The following is a 20704-nucleotide window of genomic DNA, read 5'->3' on the forward strand; positions in this document are numbered from 1 at the left end:
ACTCTTTCTGAAGTTAGCCAATGGTATGTGGTACGATGAAGTGGGCTCAAAATAAAATCAGTGAATGACTCAATAACAGACCAATGGATGAAGAAGGCTGGCTAAAAGCCTCTATACGTAGGTACAATATATATCATTTTAGTAAAATCAAAAGGTCTGGGCTAAAGCCAGCCCTAAAAAGGAGGAATTCACTTTTAGAATTTATTTCCACAAAGCCAACCAGCACTTTCTAAGGAGATTATGAGGTTACATTTCATGGTAAGCAGTTGCTGGGTCTTGAACAGAGATTAGACAGAGACATACAATGATGTCATGGGACTGGCCTCACAGAGCTCAGTCTTTAGGCACTGAACAACGCATTTTCTGAAACACCCTTTGAACCTCCTGTCTTGGCGTGGTGAGCATGTGCTTGGAGTGTCACCTCGTGAGTGGGTTTGGATCAGATGTCTCCGGCCTTTTCTATACCGACAGCTACTTCTTCTTAAGAGAAATGATCCCGAGTTACTAACAGTTTTTATCCCTGTACAATGTCGGCTAAATCCGTTAACATCACACAGTGTAGCGAGCAGGAGAAAAACGTGAATCTCACAGTTACAGACCAATGAATGACGCGGGCTGGCTGCAAGTGCCTCTAAATGAGTGTATTATTTATACCATTTTAGGAACATCAAAAGGTCTTGGTTAAGTCCAGACCTAAAAATGGACGGTAATAGGTGAAGTACCCATTAGACGTCTTAAGGCCACCATTTTGGCAATAAAAACTGCAGGCAATTAGTTTTTCTTGGGAGCATGGTAGCCTGAAAAGTTATAGCATTATGTACCTCATGTTCTGCAGCAACAAGATATAGTGCACAGTGGGAAAATTAATCATAAGCACCATCTCGGTTAGAAATTCAAAGGAAGATAATGGCCTTAAGCCTCTGAGCATGCCGCTGAGACAACACAGCGCGTAGCAGTGCTTAATTCTTGCCGATGGTAGCATCAGGTGGACACAGGCACTTATTTTTGAGGACCAGGACTTATTTTTCCTAATCAGACATTGAACCAGAGGAAGAGCGAGAAAGACACCAAAAGGAAGGTAGAAGAAAGAAGAGAAAAATAGGAAAACAGTGAAAAGAAAGAAATCGGACAGTAAAAAGATCTCGCTTCAGTGAGATACAGAGAAAGGCGGTATAGGGTGGTGGAAGAAAGAGGAGTGTTGGGATTCAAAACTAGACATCGGTGGTATTAGGAAACCACTGCCATTTTGCAACGTCATCAGCAGACTCGCAAGGAAAACTTGGGGCATATCAAGCATATTTTTCTAAACAAACTCAAACGTCTGATAGTCTTTTAGTCTTTTTTCCTGCTGTTCTTATTTTAAAAGCCATAATATTGTTTGACCATAAAAATGTCTGCAAAATGTTAAGGAGAAGCGTGGGCTAAGGCTCGTCACCTCTTGCACCGTCTTCCAGAGCTGGAGAGTACGCATGCAGTCTACTTGACTAGGTTCCTGCATTCAGACTGCGTTTCCGCATCGGCTCCTCACTGTCCAACTAGTCTTGAACAAAAGATAAATGGAAGGATAGAGGCTGACAAAACCTGCCCAGGCTTACCCTACTGCCAATTCTTGTTTGTTTCTCAATTAATGAATTATTCATGCTAGCAGGTGGCAGCACTTTTGACATTAAAGATTCATTTGTCAGCTTTCATACACGTATTACCACGAATAAAGAGCTTGCATGGTGCATGGCTTGAAGCTAATAAAACCGCTCTTGCTGCTTTGCAGGAGACTCAAATGTACTTCTTCACTCAGGATTTTATGATTTTTGCAGTTTCTTCCTGGTGGGTACAGCACTCAAAAAATGCACGTCAACGAGAGATTCTGCGTCTACTCTCTTTCCATCCACCTCCAATTCGGATTCATGTATTTATTCATTTTGTATGGCTTGTAAGTATACCAAGAGCAACAGAGTGCTTTACGTAATGCGGCGAGGTCTTAGATCAGCAAGCCAACGACAATGACAAAGATGGCTAAATTGAGTAGTCCAGATTCTAAAGTATAAACTAGAAATCAAGAAGATATGGTTTTTCGTGTATGTCAAGCTTGTGAAAATATATAAGCTGAATATCTAGCAACTAGGCACTGCAGGATTACATGTACTGACCCAACAGGGCAGTTATCTCATCATGGGTTATCTCATCATTGGTTAGCTCATCATTAGTTATCTCATCATTGGTTATCTCAACGTTGGTGGTTATCTCATCATTGGATAATCTCATCATTGGATTATCTCATTGAGAGAAAAGAGAGAAGTGGTACAGAAGGAAGACAAGTGATGCTGCAAATCTTAATAGACAACAAGGAGCCTGCACAGGTACCTGATAAGAGGCTGTTATGTAAAGGGTTGGAGCAAAACCATGCTGGATCAATTGGCAATGTGAGCGAGCCTTCCAGATCCCAACTTCATATCAGCACCTCTGTAGCCTTTGTCATCAGAGAGCTTTAACTTGAAAGGCAAGAAGCGCATGAGCCGGACTTGTCAAATTCGGTGCTAGACAGGGCCAGTATAGCAGGGCACAGTATTTCAGAATTTACTTTGGCAGATTTACATTCCGGTCTAGTCTGCCTGGCTGCTCGATGCACCTTCCCTTTCTAATCTCCTCACCAGGTGCAGTTGCGCTCCCCTTCTGGAGATTTTAGCAGGATATCAGCCAGTCTTACAAGGCGCCCAGAACTATACGGCCATCTTGTGCTTGGGCGTAACATGTCCCCTTGGCTTAATTGTTGATGTGTTTGAGTAGTATGAGGTGACTATCTAAAATGAATCCAAGAGTTTTGGAACTTCTGATTATCCCCAGGGTACATATCATGATATTCACAGAGTTGAGACATTTTTAGACCAGGGAGGAGGAATGGTTAGGTGAGCTAAGCAAGAATTCAATTTTGTTGTAGTTGAATTTGAAGTGGTTGATTGCTGCTCAGGATTAAATGTGGATTCCTAACCGCCATCCGTCAAACCAGCACAAAAGACCCTTCACTGGCTTCCCATACTGGAGAAAATTAAATAAGGCTCTATGTATCGCGCACAAGTACTTAGAAGGGAAGGGACTGCTTATCAACTGCTCCATCATCTCGCACTACCGTCCTAACCGGTGCCTATGCTCAGACAACTTCCATCTGGCTTAGTTCCCAGAATAAAAAAGGCGAGAAGCGGTGGCCATTTGTTTTCCTATAACGCTGCCAGGCTGTGGAACGCCCTTCCCCTTCACATTCGTCATGAGTCCACCCATTTAGCCTTCCGTAGACTTTTCAAAACATGGCTTTTTCCTTAAGCTCGTTCAGTAATCAGCCATTGTTTGTGTAGAGCTGCTATTAGCGCTGGGGTGCCCTCGGGTAGCTACGCACTCTATAAATATTTTTTCATTTAATTCTATTCATTTCATTTCTAGAGTCTTGACTAGATAAAAGATGTTGTCAGGGGAGGATACCTTCAAATAGACTTTGATGTAGCCCACATATTAGTGGTGTGAATGTGCTAGGGTCTTGGCTCTAGGGATGCGACAAGGGGATCAAGGGATTGGTTTATGAGTGCAGGTACGAGTTTGGCATCTTGAAGACCACTTCAGGTGTAAGAGTGGGGTTTGAGTAAGAGGCTCTTATCCTAATCAATGGAGAGTGAATTTTTAAGTTGGATACAAACCATTTCATGGCCATCTCTGTAAAGCTCACATGGTCTCTTTAAGGTATGTGGTACGATGTCGTAGGAAACAGGATCAAGAGCCAATGTTAAGTTAAACAAACCAGCAAGCAGATGTCACTGTTATCACTGATATGTAGACAACATGTGTTATAGCAATTTCTGTACTGTGCCCAAAACTTGGCCATGGAAAAAAGTCTAGATTTTTCAACCTGCATGCTCAGTTGCTATCCGCAGTTAAAAAACAAAATAAACAATTATCTAAAATTGCTGACTGTCTGCATACTGGGGTATAAGCCAGGGCTTAAGTGCCTGGTGGAAATTGAGGTGTTCAGTATTTTTTCTGATGTTAAAATAGACAGAATTCCCCAGTTGTGCCCCCTGGATAGAACTGACTCTTCTACATTTTTGAGCTTCTCTAAATTAAGGACCGATCAGCCGTTTCTGCGTGTCGAAGATGAGAGCAGTAAAACTTTACGCAAGACAGACACAACTGTCGACGACTTAGTGAAGGAAATATTCTATTTACGACCGAGAAATTAGAGGTATGAACAGGGAATCTGAATGAACTCCAGAACCAAAAATGTTGATGATAATAATAGCTCGGCTGCGGCCATAATTTTGCCAGTTTGTAGAGTTTTTAAACACGTTTTTTTTACTCTTACCTAAATCAATGGTACTCAATTTATTAACCATGGAGATATGAAGGACGTTATCAGTTCAATCTTGTGACCAGCAGCGAAGATTAAAAGGGCTTAAACTGACTCCAAAATAAAAAAAGACGTAATTATATATTTAGATAGATAGATAGATAGATAGATAGATAGATAGATAGATAGATAGATAGATAGATAGATAGATAGATAGATAGATAGATAGATAGATAGATAGATAGATAGATAGATAGATAGATAGATAGATAGATAGATAGATAGATAGATAGATAGATAGATAGATTGCTAGCTGATATAATGTTTTATTAACAGCAAATTATTTATTTATTACCAATGAAGCTCTTTTTTAATTTGTCATCAAACTTATCAAATGTTATAGTTATATTATTACAAAAGTTTGATTATCGTGTACTGTCAATCCTCCATTTTGCTATTTATTTTTTTGTTATGATGTTGTGCTTTTATGGGTATTAAGTTACCCGAATAAAGTTTATGAACTGAACTGAACTGATAACAATCTAAAAGTCTGAATTTTCATTTACTTTTTTGTTTAATTATACGTGCCAGATAATTTTCTTTAAACTGAAAGAGGTGGTTTTGTTTGATTCCTTAATTCTAGCCTGCATGCGGTGGAGGGCATCGTGTTCGGGAAGTTGAGCAAAGAAAGTCGGCTCCTGGGCCTCGTGGAGTGTGGCGACGAGTATGCGTGAGTGCGCTGGTCATCCTCTATCTTGATGTTAAGAGTGTATGTATGTCTCCACAGCCGCCAGTCATTTACATGCAGACAACCTCCCCTTGTAGGCAATGACCAACAACTGCCAAGAGATATTCTCTGGATTAAATGGGTATCCAAATCTTGCAACAGCATGGACCCATGCACAACATTGTGTTATTTCACATGGTAAAGGATTACAACTGATGCTTGTCAATTCCTCACCAGCAGACCAAACATTTGACAGCTACCCTTTCATCTATGGGCGTCCCCATCTCTTCCAGACTTCCGAAAGTCCCTGAAGACCCGAGTAATCAGCTAAATAACTGAATCCTGCCAGCGTCTGGATACCCTCACGGGTGACAAGAAGCACTCTACAAACATACTGATTGATTGATTAATTACATAGGGCCTCTTTTACAGGTGGGTGGTAAATGGACATTTACGAAAAATTGGCAAGTGTGCCTTCCTCTCACCTTCCCCCACAGTAGTGTAGAAATGGTGCCAAGAACCTTAATGTAAGTGAAGTAAGTGGGGCCTCTGTTTCATAGCAAACAACATACATATTTCATGTGTAGTTAACCCCTTAGAATGGATGCGACTGCACTTTTTATAGCTATGGCCCTGTTCCGCTGCCACATTTTGAGAAGAAAGAACTACTGAGTTCGTGACAGTGGAGTACCATCCAGTTTCACCATCAGAAACACCTTGTCTAGCTCTCTAGCCGCCATGGGACCCATGGCACAATGGTGTCAAAAGACCAACCCTAATTAGGGCAGGGTTAGTGATGTTACTTTTTTCATGCATCGGACCACCCTGCATGGTTCCCGGATTCATGGCAGAAAAAGTAAGAGCAATGTCCTCCAATGAGATCGGCTGAATTCCTACTGCACCATGTGCCTACTTTTACAGTTTTCATTTAAAAAAAAAAAAACACTTTCAAGGTTGGCCTTTAAAAAATGTTTTTTTTAAATGGCTACTTGTCCATCATGTTGCTATGACATTACGGGCTGTTTGGAACGGAGCATTTCTACCAGTCATGAGGCCATCATGTCGGTGGAAGCAACTTGTTTCAGAATTCTGTGCCCATTCAGCAGAGAAGCTCCGTTATGGCGGGTGGGCTGCAGCTTGGAAGGCAGAGAAGCTTCAGAATGTTTTGCCCCAGTCAATAGACAAGCAAGTCAAATCCGTTTTACACTATTTTGAACTGTCATAGTAACTAATGGAGTAAAGAAACTTGAAGCTCTGGTGAAGCTAGGGTGCTGCTTTAGAGCAAGATAGGCTGCCATGGCCCAAGTAGGCCTCCAAGGCCCGGTTATCGCCATGTCTCCTGCAGTGTGGGCTGGGTTGAATGGTTTTGCTACAGCAGATTTTGGTTGCCATTCTGGACTGAGCTTGGTCGCGAAATGACCACAGAGCTGTTTACAAAATGCCAAGACAAGAGATACAATAGGTGTGCAAGCGTGTAGGCATTGTCAAGCCACAACCCGGGTGGGTAGGATGTTGTTAGATGCATGTTGATCCCATATCCAGGGAAGCAAGTTCTAGGTGAGCAGGGACAATGTAGCAAAGTGAGGAGGTGGGAGAAGGTGTGGTACTTGTGCACAGACTAGCGCACTAGAAGGTGTGTGATAAAGATGTAATTATCTGGGTGGCTAGGTTCAAATAAGGGCATTTTCAAGTGGGTCCAAATCAGTTGGGGTTGATAAAAGTAAGGATCGCAGGGAGTTAGGGGTAGAGGAATGAGTTGAATAAGTGAGATTACAATTCCTTTCTCATTGGATTTGCAATGTACCCACATGGTAAATTGGATGCCTCAAGGTGTGATTAATCGAAAGTAGTGCAGTCCTATGAGTGTGACTCTAAAACAACCTTTATCGCTACTCATCAGGTACTTAAAGGCTTCTTGCAAAGCAGTGACCATGCAGCAGTTTACATAAAGGCCACAGTTGTAGACCTTGACGAAGTTGCGCCAGAGTTGTATTCCTTGGGCGTACATTGTCCTGGCCTAACTTAGTCGTATTCCTTTGGTTTACAGTGGTTCACCATCATTGCTGTTTTTCTTAAACATCAGTGAGGCTTAGTTCCAGCCGGATCTCATGATGGGCTCTTTGCTAGTGAGGGTCGGTAGCTCAGAAGCACCAGTCCCGTTTCAAAGAAGTTCTGAACAAAACATGTCTGATGTGGGCTGGTTAGCAAGCAGAGAAGCTCCACTCAGCACTTCATAAACATCTGAACCTCTTGTTACATGTTTAGATAAGAATTCCTGGATCGTATCAGATACAGAAAATCAGATTATTTTAGGCCTTGATTATTACCAAAGTCAATGCAATGGTGGAGTAACACGCCAGTTGTTAATATTATGTAGGTATATACTAGCTCAAAACTAAAGTTCAGGAAATTGTGTAGAAACTAGAAAGTTCAGCACTGAAAATTTTACGAACCAGATTGTCTTTTTCTACATAAGTAATCACGTCGCAGCTTATTTTAAATGCCATTCTTCAAAGTATGAAGCAGCCAAGCACGAATGCTGTCTATTTGATCATGGCTTTGTGAGGACCCCCCCAAAAAAATCCAGAAATGTAGGAGAATTTAAAATTGAGGAACACGATTCTGCCTAAATCTGAAGAAAACTGACCTCTTAGCCGGTCCACAAATCTCTCAAATAGCTTTCCATTGAGCAAATAAGACACCCCTAGTTACTGCATCAGCAGATCTTATTTGGCAAGATACGAACATGGGTGCTAATTCAGCAAAGTGCAGAACTATGGCCTATGGAGGTCACAAGACCCTGAGCTGAGATATTTCTCCTGCCTACAGACCTTGGAGAGAAACCTAGACAGATCTGTCTTCAGGGTGCCTGCTCTCTTCTGAAATATCCCTGACAGAGACTCTTTCTACCTGTCACACATCGCATGACATGGACAGTCTATCAGAACCAAGCTCTTCCCTATCCTGTGCTAAGAGTATTCGGAGATACTACGCCTACCCTATCGATCCAAGGACCATCCCCGATCCACCTTTTTAAGTGGCAAGATGTCCTAAGCTTCCATAAGGAGGAACCTCCTACCAATTACATCTTATGGTGGCTAACCCCACGCTACACATTGGCTGCAATGCCAGTTCTTCACAAAACACCAAAACAACTTAACAAATGTACATACTTTCTATTCTTCAGATGACTATAGTACACAAGCCTAAAGCCTGTCCTGTACATGTTGTTTGCAACAAGCTTGATGACATGTTTCTTAGGAACCAACTGAGATTTCATTCTGTATTTATACACTGTTGCTTTCGAATGTCCCTTAATTAAACGCTTGAGAGGAGCGAAGATGGCACGCAACTGGCACAAACAAAATATTTTCAATCTTGTTGCCAACTTATTTTTGGAAACTCTCCATCCCATCATCTGAGGATTATCTGCTGCATGGCTCAGGAACTCGTCCAATTCTAATGATAGACTAATAGCGCCCTAGAGGTCTTGAGAGCTTGAATGTGCCGAGTCTGGGTACTCGAGGTACAGTTGTCTACTGAGAGCCTCTTAGTCCTCGAAGCACATTTGCCTATCGAGATTCTGTTGGTCTTCGAGGTGCAGGTGCCAATCTCACAAGCCTGCTGACCTTGAATTGTAAAAAAAAAAACATGCAGGGACAAGGGGTATTTCCTTGCTTGCCTAATGGCCAATGGATCTGAAAATGACTTGAGCATTGCTGCATTAATGCAGGTTATTACTGCCCATACATGGTAGGAAGCACCAGGTTAATGTGGAACTGTTTTGTCAGCGAATAATCCATAAAACCAAGTCCCAGAATCATAGAGTCACTTTATTTTTTCAAGTGTATCTTTCGCCATTCTTTTCCACTTTGACAGCTGAAAGTTAACACTTGGTAGTCACCTTAATCCTGGAATTCCGACTCCCAAAAGAAATTGTTGGTTGAAACTTCTCACTCAAGCTGAGTTGGAAGTACCAAATTCCTAAGGTAATACTGATCACAGTTTTGACTCTATGCTACACTTCTGTGAGACGCAGACGTTGCTGTCTCGTGAGGGTGCAATGGCAGAGGGCGGCTTGTTAGACTGCTCTGCTTCGTTCCTCCAGCACATTTATTGCTTCCCCTGTACATTCTCATACCACTTGCCATTTTTTTCTTATTCTCTCCATTCACCCACAGCTCCACTGTTGCTCCATCCCATCATTCAGCAGTGCTGCATTGCTTCTCCTACCCTCCTGCTATTGTGGCACAGATCCAACCTGTTCATTTTTTTAATTGTTTTTCTTTTGGAGGCCCTAGCAGCTGCACATTTGTTAAAGGGCTACTCCCTGCTCTATTGTCCGCTTTTGAGATTTCATTTTTTTAATTTACCACTCCAAGATTGGTGTCTGCACTTTTGGAATGGTAAATTAAAAGTAAAACAATGGCCACTGCAGCATCATGACACTTGCATGGCTTTTATTTTAGTTTTTGCTGATGCTGTTCAGCATTGGCAACAGTTCTCATTCTTTTTGATGATGTTGAAGAACACATTAAGCATATTCTTGCAATAACAAAACAAAACTTAGGGGAGAGGAGTTGGCCTAACGGCTAGGGCGCTCAACCTCGGACCTGGGGAACTGGGTTCGAGTCTCGGTAATGACGCTGAACATCCTGTGATTCTGGGCAAATCACTTAATCTCCCCGTACCTAAATGAATGTCTGTCCTCATGTAACATAACTGGTGCTATGTAAAGCGCTCTGATACCTGATTGGATTCGGGTCAAGGTCGCGCTATATAAAACTCTGCAAAAAAATAAAATAATAAATAAAAAATAAACATAGCTGCGGGTGTCTGTCTTGCAGAGGCATTGTAAATAGTCTATTGTTGTTTCAGCATGGCTCCCACATTAAGAAGCCGTGTGTTCGCCATCTTGGAATGGTAAAACAATGATACACTATGGACAACAGCATGCCATAATGGTCTCTTGGTTTCGAGTAAGTGATCATGCAGGATTCAGTGCACTACAGATGAAAGGAGAGGCACGCAAGTGACCCTTTAGTATTGCCTGGATATAATATCCCCTTGAGAAACATTCAAATAAAAAAGGTGGAGCAGAGAAATGAAAAGGGGAACATAACATGAGAAAATTAAAGGATTGCCAAACAGCCCTGACAAAGAAGCATACTCATTATCGGTGGATGTACACATATGATCAGAAAATGCAGTCATTCACAGGGCAAGAGAGCCAATGACTGATGCGGACTTAACCATTACCCCATGCTGTTCGCTCTCATGGATGGAAGTAAAGTGTAATTGGCACTCGTACCTACCAACGCAGAACAGAGATGGCCCAAACGCCCTGCATATATCTATATAGATATATATTTATATACATATGGATGGATGTATTCTTTAATGCTTTCTTGTATTAGAAGATCCTGGCAGACCGCTAAGAAGAGATTCTAGTAAGAATTATTACAGTGCATATCTTCTACCTCTATGGTTTGTCAGAGGCAGTAACCTACACCAAAATCTTTCCTGACAAAGGTAATCAATGATATTTTACGTAACAAAATACCTATATGTAGGCTTTAATACAGAGAAATAACAATTCACACTTAATGCCTTTTGACTTTAACATATATTTCTCCCAATCAATATGTCAAACCTACTACTTTTATCATAACTTTTAATAATACCACGTAACAGACCTATGCCATTGGAAATAATTTTGTCTAGAGTACCAATAACGCCTCTAGCTGGTATCATTGGCTTGTCATCATAACAAATATGACTTCCTGTACTGAGCTTAAGCTTTCCAACAAGGCAACCATCAGGCATACATCAATAAAAATACACTGTATACAAAATTACATTTGGTAAAGCAAAAATTCTATTTCTCCTAAGAGGACCTAACAGAGGAACCGTATAAATCTTCTATACCCGCAGTTTGTCAGAGGGGGTAACCAGCACCAAAACCATTGCCTACTGTGGTACTCTGTGAAATTCAATGTAACAAAATACCTATCTGAAGGCTTTAATACGGAGTAATACAAAGTTACCCTTAAATGCATATTTACTTTAACATATGCTTGTCACATTTAATATGTGAGCCCTACTGCCTTTATCATACCTTTATATTATGGAAAAAAGCTTCAACAATCAAACCTCTAACCTTTATCATTTGCTTGTCAACATAACTAACTCACTGTGTTGGTCATAAACATTTCCAAAAGGTGACCATCAGGTATACTGTAATACAATTACAGACATATACAAAATACAGTTTTCAAAACGAGTGGTGTAACAAAAGACCCCACAGCCCCTGGGGTGTAGGGGGCTCCGAGTTCTCATTGGCCACCTCTGGCACTGGCATGTCCCTGGCCTGAGAGCTCTGGACTCGGTCCAGAGCATGGGGGGCCCCTGCATGTACTTTGAAGGGAGGCCCCCCTGTAGTTTCGTTACGCCACTGGTCAAAACAATATACAGTCCCTACCAATAGTGCAAATTGTCTATCCTCGTGGTTTGTTTGGGTGGGTGACCAGCACAAAAACTCTTGCGTACTACGGTAATCTGCGAGATTCCATGTAACAAAATACCTGGTTACAGGCTTTAGTACAATGTAATACCAATCTGCCCATAAAATTGTATTGCTTCAAACATACATATGTTTTTCACACTAAGTAAGTCAGCCATACCTAATATACACAAATCTCTCCTAAGAAGTCTGATACAACTTTTCCCAGTGAATAATAAGGCCTCCAACCTTTCCCAATTGTTTGACACTATATACTCAACACAGGCCCACTGAAGTAAGCATATGCTGGCAACCACCCAGCATACATTTTTAAATTACAAATATGTACAATAATGCAGTTGGCAAAACTATGTAGTCCTCTCCATGGGGCCTTATAAGAATCATCACAGTGGAATTCAACTCCCAGAGTTTGTCTGAGTGGGAGAACAATCCTAAAACCATTGCCTACTATGGTACAATGTGGAATTCCATATAACAAAATATCTGCCTACTTCTTATAACAATGCAATACCAATCCACTGATTGAGGCATGTTGGATGTTTTTCACAATAAAAAAGACAGGCCTACTGTCTTTGTAATAACATTTCATAACAAAAAGACCAGACCTATGGCAGCTGGCATACCATTTTCTTGCACACCCATGAAGCCTATAGCGGTTACCATTGGAAGGTCACCATAACCAACTCATGCCTAATTCACTATGCGTAGGCTTACTCACAAGGCAGCCATCTGCCATACAGTCATAAAATTGCAAATGTACATAAAAGTACAGTTGACAAAGAAAACTACAGTCTCTCCTAAGAGAGCCTAACAAGGATTATTGCAGTGCATAGTTCCTATCACCATAGTATGTTTGAGTGAATCACCAACACCAAAATCCTTGCCTACTACTGTGATCTGTGAGATTCCATGTAACAAAATACCTGCCTATAGGCTTTAGCAAATGCTTTTCAAAATAAATAAGCTATGCAAACTACCTTTGTCATAATAAAGCAGGCCATACCTGTGGCATCAGACATAACATTCCCCAGAGCACCAATCAGGCATACAGTCCATCACCATAACAAACTCAGGCCTACACTTTTGAGTGTAAATGCTTCCACAGGTAAACCACCAGTCACAGAGTCATAACATTAGTAAGGTGTACAAAATTACAGTTGGCTAAGCAAAATAATATCTCACCTAAGAAGGCCTACAAGGTTTCTGACAGAGCAAACCTATAGCCACATGTTTTTCACATGGGGTAATGAACACCAAAACCTTTGTCTACCACACTAATCTGTGAGATGCCATATAACAAAATACGTTAACCTAACATTTTATAATAAACAGATCAGTCCCATAGTCATGACTATTAACTTGCCACCATAATCAACTCAGTTCTGCTATGTCAAGTTTCAGCTTTGCCTCAGCCAAAAAGGTGCAATAAAAGCAGCCTTTTTAGTAGAAGCACACAAATTCGACGTAATCAGATCATGTACTCATTGGAACTAACATGCATGAGGAGCCTAATCCTCTCTCTCAGTAGTACTCTGAAAGTTCCTATTTGTTGATCACATAAGGTCAGGCAACAGCTGTAATGTCACGTCAGACCTAAATAGTCATGTAGATTACTGTGGTCTTGGGCATCCCTTACTGCTCTCAAACACAAAATGGCACTCTCGAGTCTAAAGTTGATGATTAACGGGAGGGTGTCGGGACTGCAATAAAGTCCTCATAACTGCCCTCCTCTCATCTATGCTGCTGATAAAGAAATACAAACACTGTAAATTAACTAGTCGTGTAAGAGACTTCAACAGCATTACAGTACCATTTATATGCCCCTTAAAATTCAAGCTTAGGTAGCCCTGTTGCTGCTGACTCAGATGGCTGTAAAATTAAAATCATCACAGCTGTGTGGAGGGAAAGCACACAACTTTGTCCAATCAAAACTTGTACTTCAGACTACCAACATTTGAGCTGAGCTAATGGCCTTCGCTGAAGTACTCGTGAAAGCTCTTCTTTAGGCTGACCACATTATGTCTGATGACAACTAAACTGTCATGTTAGGCCTAAAAAGTCAAAAATTGCATTATTTCAGTGTATGTAGGGCGATCCAGCTGGAAAAAGTCAATTTATTTTGTTGGAGCAGAGTATCCTTGCAGAATGCTTGGACGTATGGTACAGTTTTGATGGGTGCATTAAAAATACTATAAAGTTGTAGATGCTTAAAAAGTAACATAAAGTGAAAATGCATGCCCTATCTGGCCTAAATGGCGAATGAAAAGGGAGCAAAGCACGTTGATATCAACAAAGGGGCTCTGTGGTCCATTCTGTAATGAGGAATGCGCCATCAGAGTTTGCCCCGACGGCGCATTCCAGAGGGAGGAAGTCTTATGTCCACGTAGGGGTTACTGGTACAAATGAGGGCCCTTCTGCTTCCTAACGTTATATTCTTCAATGGAATGTTTAGGCGGCGAAAGCTGGTTTTAGGTCACCCTGAAACTGACAGGTTCGGTGGGTTCCACATACACCCCTTGGGGTGTTTTGGCCGGCCGTCTCAGGCGGACCAAAATACACATGCACACTTAGGTTTTCTCCAGCCCAGATGCATTGAGCAGCCGGGCTGGAGAAACCCCACAGACTCCCTGGTCTGAGCAGGGCGTCTTTCCAGCCTGCTCAGACCAATCCCTGCGCTGCAGAGCTGCAAGGAGATTGGACAGGGAGCCTGTCCCAGGGTCTGCTGGGACCAGCAGGCAGGAAGTGGAGAGTCGACGCGACAAGAACGCGACGCTGGAGTGGCCGGCGGCAAAAGGTAGTTTTATTTTTTTATATTTTGTATCACCCTGAGCGAAGCCTCCCGCGCGACCACACCCGCCCTACCACCCTTTATGGCGTACGCCGCTGCCTTCAGGTTACTGTGCTGTCTCTTTCAATTAAGTAAATTGCACATTATATACAACATCAATTGTACCCTAAATGACAGCAGAATCATGGTAACAGTTGCTGTACCCTTATCTCTTGCAGGATATTTGTGTATACACACAGACGAATGGCCATAACAGGCGACGACGTCACACTAGATTTCATTGTACCGATCACAGAAGACTTCACCATTGAGGAAGGTAAAGCACCCATGTCTTTAAATGGAGCGTATGTATTGTATCATATATGTGTCTCAGGGCATGCTGACGCCCCGTCGCATTATATACTCAAGGCCAGCCGCAAGAAGTGCACAATGCCTGGCTTAATTTGTGTGTGAGGGCTGTCGCAGGGCGTGCTTCAAGCAAGTCCCATAGCATAAACATGGCCAAGCCTCAGGTGTGCACAGTACTCATTTCGTGGTGTGTGCCAGGCCAATCTCGCTCATGTGCAATGCTTGTGTCGTGTTGTGCCCAAGGCAGGATCGTGATGAGCACAAGGCAACTCGATTAACATGCAAAAGGCTAGTTTCCTAGAGTGTACAAGGCCAGTTTGATGGCATGCTCAAAGCAGGTGTCATAGCGTGCACAAAGACAGTCACATGACGATTGCAAGGGTGACCTCTAAATAAGCATGCATAAAACCAGTCTCAGAGCCAGTGCTTAATTTGAGCGGGGAGATGCAGGTGGGACCCACCAGCACTCATTTGACAACCGTGGCTTATTTTAACTCATTAGACTTTGACCCAGATCAAGAGAGAGAAAACCACAAAAGGAGGAAATATGAAGGAAGAGAAAGACAGAAAAACAGTGATAAAGAAACAAAACAAGGATCTGGAAGAATAAAATAAAGGGGCAGAGAAGATCTGATGGTGGTAGAAAGACGCAAGAAGGTGGAATCTAGAGTACACGGTCTTAATATCTGGCACCCCTGGCTTTAGATTGCGCTGTCAGCCGGCTTCTGAACAAAACTTTCGGCACATATCCTTTTCCAAATTAAGCCCTTCTCGTAGCATGTGGAAAGCTAGTCTAATGGCCCTCAAGACCATTTTAGTGTTCTAGAGCTTTAATTCAAGAGTGGCCCGTGCAGGTAAGAGCGGTGGGGCGGGGGCGTGGGCGTTAGACTTGACAGACCACCATGACGAGGGAAAATTAATTATTTATTTAATTTTATCTCGTCGTCGTCGTCTGTCGAGTCCACCACCCCACCCGCCTCACCGTTCTTACCTGCACACTGCAACTTGCACTAATCTATTGCTCCTGCCAGCTCTGCTAGTGACAGTACCAACACAATTACTAACAGTCACACAAGTGTGGCAGTTCATATCATTCCAGGCCCCCAAAGCTATAAGAATGGCTTGGGTGGCACGTATTAGTCACTGTTGTTGTTGTGCTCATACCTAATTTAGGCAGACAGCGCCACCATGTGGCAGACTGTTAGAAGCGCCTGTGCGGACAATTAAATGCCAGTGTTAGTTTAGCATTTCCCCCATTGCAGCATGTGATATCATCATTGTGTTTAATTCGTGTGGGAAAGTGTCGATAATATTTACCAGCTAATAGTCAAAAAACAGATTGAGCAGCCAGAAACTCAAATTTCGAAACTGTAGTTCCTCTCATGGTAAGCTTCCGTTAAGTTAAGGTGACAATGATGCGCTGTTGGACATGGGTACATCAAAGTAATGCAAAACATTTAATGCTGGAGAACCAAGCGATCATCCAGCAGGGATGGGCAGTGGCCGGAGGTAAGCCTATGGGTAATAATTGGCCATGAGTGGTGCTTTTATCAAGCTCTTAATCTGAATTGTAGGAATTGATGAGCAGTTTCATTTACAACTGGTGAATTCACGAAATCCAACCTGAGATCAGGGGCACTTCACCACATTTAACACAACAAAGACAATGAAGACCGATATCTATTTTTTTTAACATTTATGTATTTCGTTGTTCCCTCCTGTCATCTTCATATGCCAGCTCAAAAGTGAACAGTTCTTTTCAATAAATATTTCCAAAATGATTTAGGATTTTAAACTTTGGGTTGACCAGTTGAAGAAAACGAAACAACTTAAGCACAAAAAATATTCTGTGTCTTATAACTAAGTCTGAGGCAAAATTGATGTTTAGTCTCCTATGACACAGGTCCAGGAGGGGAGTCCATTATCAAGCCCGACCATTCTGCTCCCACCAGACTCCCTGAATGTGGCAATTCTAGGGTAGAGCTCACAGCCAAAGCTGCATGCAGGAATCCTTCCAATGCATATAACCCCCAACCCACATCTGCAGTCTTCTTGTAAAACAGTATTTACTTACATACAGGGCATCATGTACCTGCCCTTCATGCTTATTCATCAGTGTTGCTGTGTACATACTCCCTAATACCATTCCTAACCTGTGAATAAAATTTGGAAACTGGTAGATGAGAAATCATCTCTCTGGCTCGCTGAAAACAGAAAACAAATACGGGTTAATTGTGGTCATGGCTGCTTGTATGCCCAACGCCACAAACCTCCCCTTTTCCTCTGTTTGTTGTACAAGTGCCCTGCTTTTGACTCCTGAATCCCATAAAAAGTTTGTTTTCCTAGGACGACAACACGGGCCTATTTTTTGATAATTATTTTTTATTGAATTTTGAATTTTAGAAACAAACAGGACATAACCACTATTCGCTACTATTAATAAATGCCATTGTCACAGACAGAATGGAAAAGAAAAGAATCGTAAAACACCATATTGCCATTGCTGTATCAGTTATCTTCTAGGAGATTAAATTCATTGATATTTCATCCAACATCATTATGTTACATTTCACATATAGTATTACAAGCACACTCTATACGGCATCTAACTGTCCTACACTCTAGAATGTGTCACAGGACAACTCCGGGCCTCATAAACCAGCTTCTCCTGGATGCTGCACACGTCCATGCATTCCAGCCACCCCAAACGAGTTGGAGGGTCAGTCTGTCTCCAATGTTGAGCAATGTCTCGCTTGGCAATTACAAGACCCGATCTAAGTAGCATCCTTTTTACGTGTGTGTATCCTTCATCTTCCACCTTGCCCAGCAAGGGCATCTTGAGAGTCAAATCAAGTGGTCTGCCCAATGCAGCTACCAACGCCTCCCGGATTTAGTCTCAAAAGGGGCGGAGGTCTCTCCAGCTTCTTGCCAGTGGCGGCTTCTCCGCTATGGCGGAGGAGAGTCACCTCTCCGTCCGCACTTTTTAAAAATTAAAAAAATAAAACAATGATAAAACGGGTTTAAAACTTGTTTTACTTTTCATGACGACCCTTGGGGGTGGGGCTAGGGTGGTCAAAGACTGGAGGGGGAGTGGTGGGCACTGCCTCCACTGTGCATGTGGGGTTGGCCGTCCGTCTAAGGCCGGCCAAACCCACATGTGCAGTGAAGCTCCCTCCCACCTCAGCTGCATTGCTGGGGTTGGAGAGAGCAGGCAGAGACTCCCAGTCTATCCTGGCACAAACCATCAGCGATAAGGCAAATCCTGAAGCTGCTCTCATGAATGAGAGCAGCTTCAGGATTGTCCGCAGGGCAGGCTGGGAGCCTGTGTCTGCTTTCAGCGGAGAGGAGCAGAAGAGCACAACGCGATGCTGGAGGACGGCAGATAAGTTATTTTTTTAAATTGTATTTGTCTCCATCATCCCCCATTCTCCTACCTCCCTAACCCCCACCCCGCTGCTTTTCCTTGACACGAGCCGCTCCTGCTTCGTGCGTCGGAAGGGACTCTCCTTCTGCTGTTATACATGAAAGCAATTTGGAGTAGGGCTTTTATTCATACGCGACAGGTAGTGTGGGGCCAGGTAGATAAGGTGAATAAGGTGGAGGTATTTAAAATGAATGAGTGTAAGCGCCTCCTTTAGAGTTTAGCGTATGGCTTACTCTGCCACAAACATGAAGGATATCCCGTCCACTGTATTACAAGTGCTATTGGTTATAATTAGGCTTTCCTGTTTTCAGTTTCTATTTTTGGTAAATTCTGGTGGGGTTTTTTCAGTGTTTTCAAGTGATTTCAATACCTTAAAAAAACAGTGGTTATCAGTTGTTACACATTTTAGCACCATTAAAACAACAGAAACAGGGTTTTTCCGGTTTTTATAAAATGTTTTGTTTTTATTATTGCTTGCTTTCTGTACTGATAGTGCACGGTATATAGACAGTGTATATGAGATCCAAATACATTTTTGCAAATCAAACTTGTTCTAGTACATCATACAATACCTCTTCAGTGAGTCTTTGGTCATGTGAGCTCACCTTTTCCTTCACATGTAAACTTTTTTCTGTGAAAAGGCCCTCTCAACATTGGCACTTGAGATGGACAACGCCAAAACAGCCAGTACTCAATTTGCTAACTCTGGCCACTGACATAGCTTTCCATGCCAATACTGGTGCACTTGAAGTTTGTGTTTCTCTGGGCAGGCTCTGCAACATTTGCGTTGAACTGGGCGCTTATGCCCTCAGAGTTATTAAGGTGGTCAAAAATAAAGCAGTCTTTTGAAACCACAGAGAAAATTCACCTTTACGGAAGGGGTCTAGAACTGATATAGAGTACCACAGTGAGGTTTAATTGACTTCAAATGTCCTGGTTGGTGAAGGGACATTTCTATGCATATTTGCAAGCCATTTCTCATACATTGTAAAATAAAAGTTCCTGAATTACTCTTCAACATTGCTTTGCTTACCAAGTGGTAAGCACTCTAAAATGGAACATGTTGCAGTTCCAAAGTCACTAAAGGTGCCACCCAGCCCCTTCGCATCTACACCAATTATGCTGAACACTTGGCAGACAAGGGTGTTTCCAGACTCTAGTTTTTGTATTATGTACACTACAGCAGTTATGTTTTCCAGTAAAAATCTAAGAATACAGTACAGTGTACTTTTTGTTCACATCACTATCAATATGCAACCAAAGACCCTCACATTTCTTGCCTCTGGCATCATCACTCAACAAAAATTCTGTAAACGGTTGCCACATGGATAATATAGCGTTCACGGCCCCTTGGACTGAGAACCATCCGCTAAGTGACACAGTTGGGATGAATCTTTCTTAGATGCCACACAAAGCACAAAATGAGAAATATTTGCGTATTAGTTCCCGCGCTTAACAAAACAGTGCACCAGAATGGACTAACAAGTCAATAGCATTCTTCATTAACTCTGAAGATTGTAGAGATGCTTTCAGCATACCATCTAACAAGTGACAAGGATCTCTTACAGGGAAGAACTTCAGCTCAGGTATCGATTTTGAAAGGTAATCACACAGCATTTTTCATATACGTAGCTGAATCACTGCAAATACAAACAATATCACTCTTTGTTGAACTTGGAAAGAACCTTTTTGCAGCAGCTTTCCAAGTGACACTGCGTTCCATGTTTTCCAAAAGTCTGGTGTCAGGTTTTCACCACTATCCTTGATTCTTGCTGTTAGCACTCTTTTCACATATACTTGTCACTATACCTTGCATTGAATGTTTAAAACCTGCCATCAATACTGACTCGCTCGAAACTGGGGGATGATGTATCAAGGGTTTTTACCCATTCTCTGTGGGTAAATGTAATGGCACATATCGGGAAAGATTCTTCTGAAACCAGCCATTTTACCTATCAGTGAACGAATCAAACGCAGCCAAAATATCAAATATGATTTTGATATTGCCTAATTGTCTTCAGTTTCTAAAATAATTAAACAAGACCTAAAACATGCTTCTAGACACTACATCTTTAGACCAAAGACCACAAAACTGAAAAAAGCAAAAGGAAGACGAAACAATACTTTTGTGACCTCTCCAAACAACAAAACTCAAGCAGAATAATGTTAGCCCAGTCTTTCTTGCTGCTAGGTTGTATTGGTCGATTCAGGAAGAAAATAAATGACTCTTTCACTCTTCTTTTCCTTTCTTTGAATGGCATTTAGTTTGTGGTTGTGCAGGTGTTTTTTCAGTGTTTATATGTGTACACTGGTGAGGGCTATTTTCCTTCCAGTGGGGTTTTATCAGTTATTATAGGTTTAAACCTAAAACCGGACAGCCTAGTTATAATGCAGTTGTAATACAGTGGACTGGATATCCGTCACATTTGTGAGAGAGTAACTCATCCACCAAACTCTAAATCAGACCTTAAATCTTGCTGAATTTGCAGCCTCTAAGGGAGCCATACGAGCCACTGTCCACTCAGAGTTTTCGAGTAAACCAAGGTCCTATTCCCTTTTACTCC

General features: G+C 42.0%; 1 protein-coding gene across 2 annotated transcripts in view; it reads left to right on the plus strand.

The window, feature by feature from the left end:
- INPP5B (inositol polyphosphate-5-phosphatase B) overlaps positions 1-20704 on the plus strand; it is a 957269-nt gene that overhangs the window by 15946 nt on the left and 920619 nt on the right. The window contains exons 3-4 of one of the 2 annotated variants that reach the window (XM_085647875.1): positions 4974-5060; positions 14587-14684. In XM_085647875.1, coding sequence (XP_085504001.1) covers positions 14612-14684 — 73 coding nt within the window. In that variant the 5' untranslated portion in view covers positions 4974-5060; positions 14587-14611. Of the gene's footprint in view, positions 1-4973; positions 5061-14586; positions 14685-20704 lie in introns of those variants that run through there. The other variant, XM_085647876.1, reaches the window with a different exon arrangement.

This window comes from Triturus cristatus, chromosome 3_2, assembly GCF_964204655.1.
Source record: "Triturus cristatus chromosome 3_2, aTriCri1.1, whole genome shotgun sequence".
NCBI lineage: Eukaryota > Metazoa > Chordata > Amphibia > Caudata > Salamandridae > Triturus > Triturus cristatus.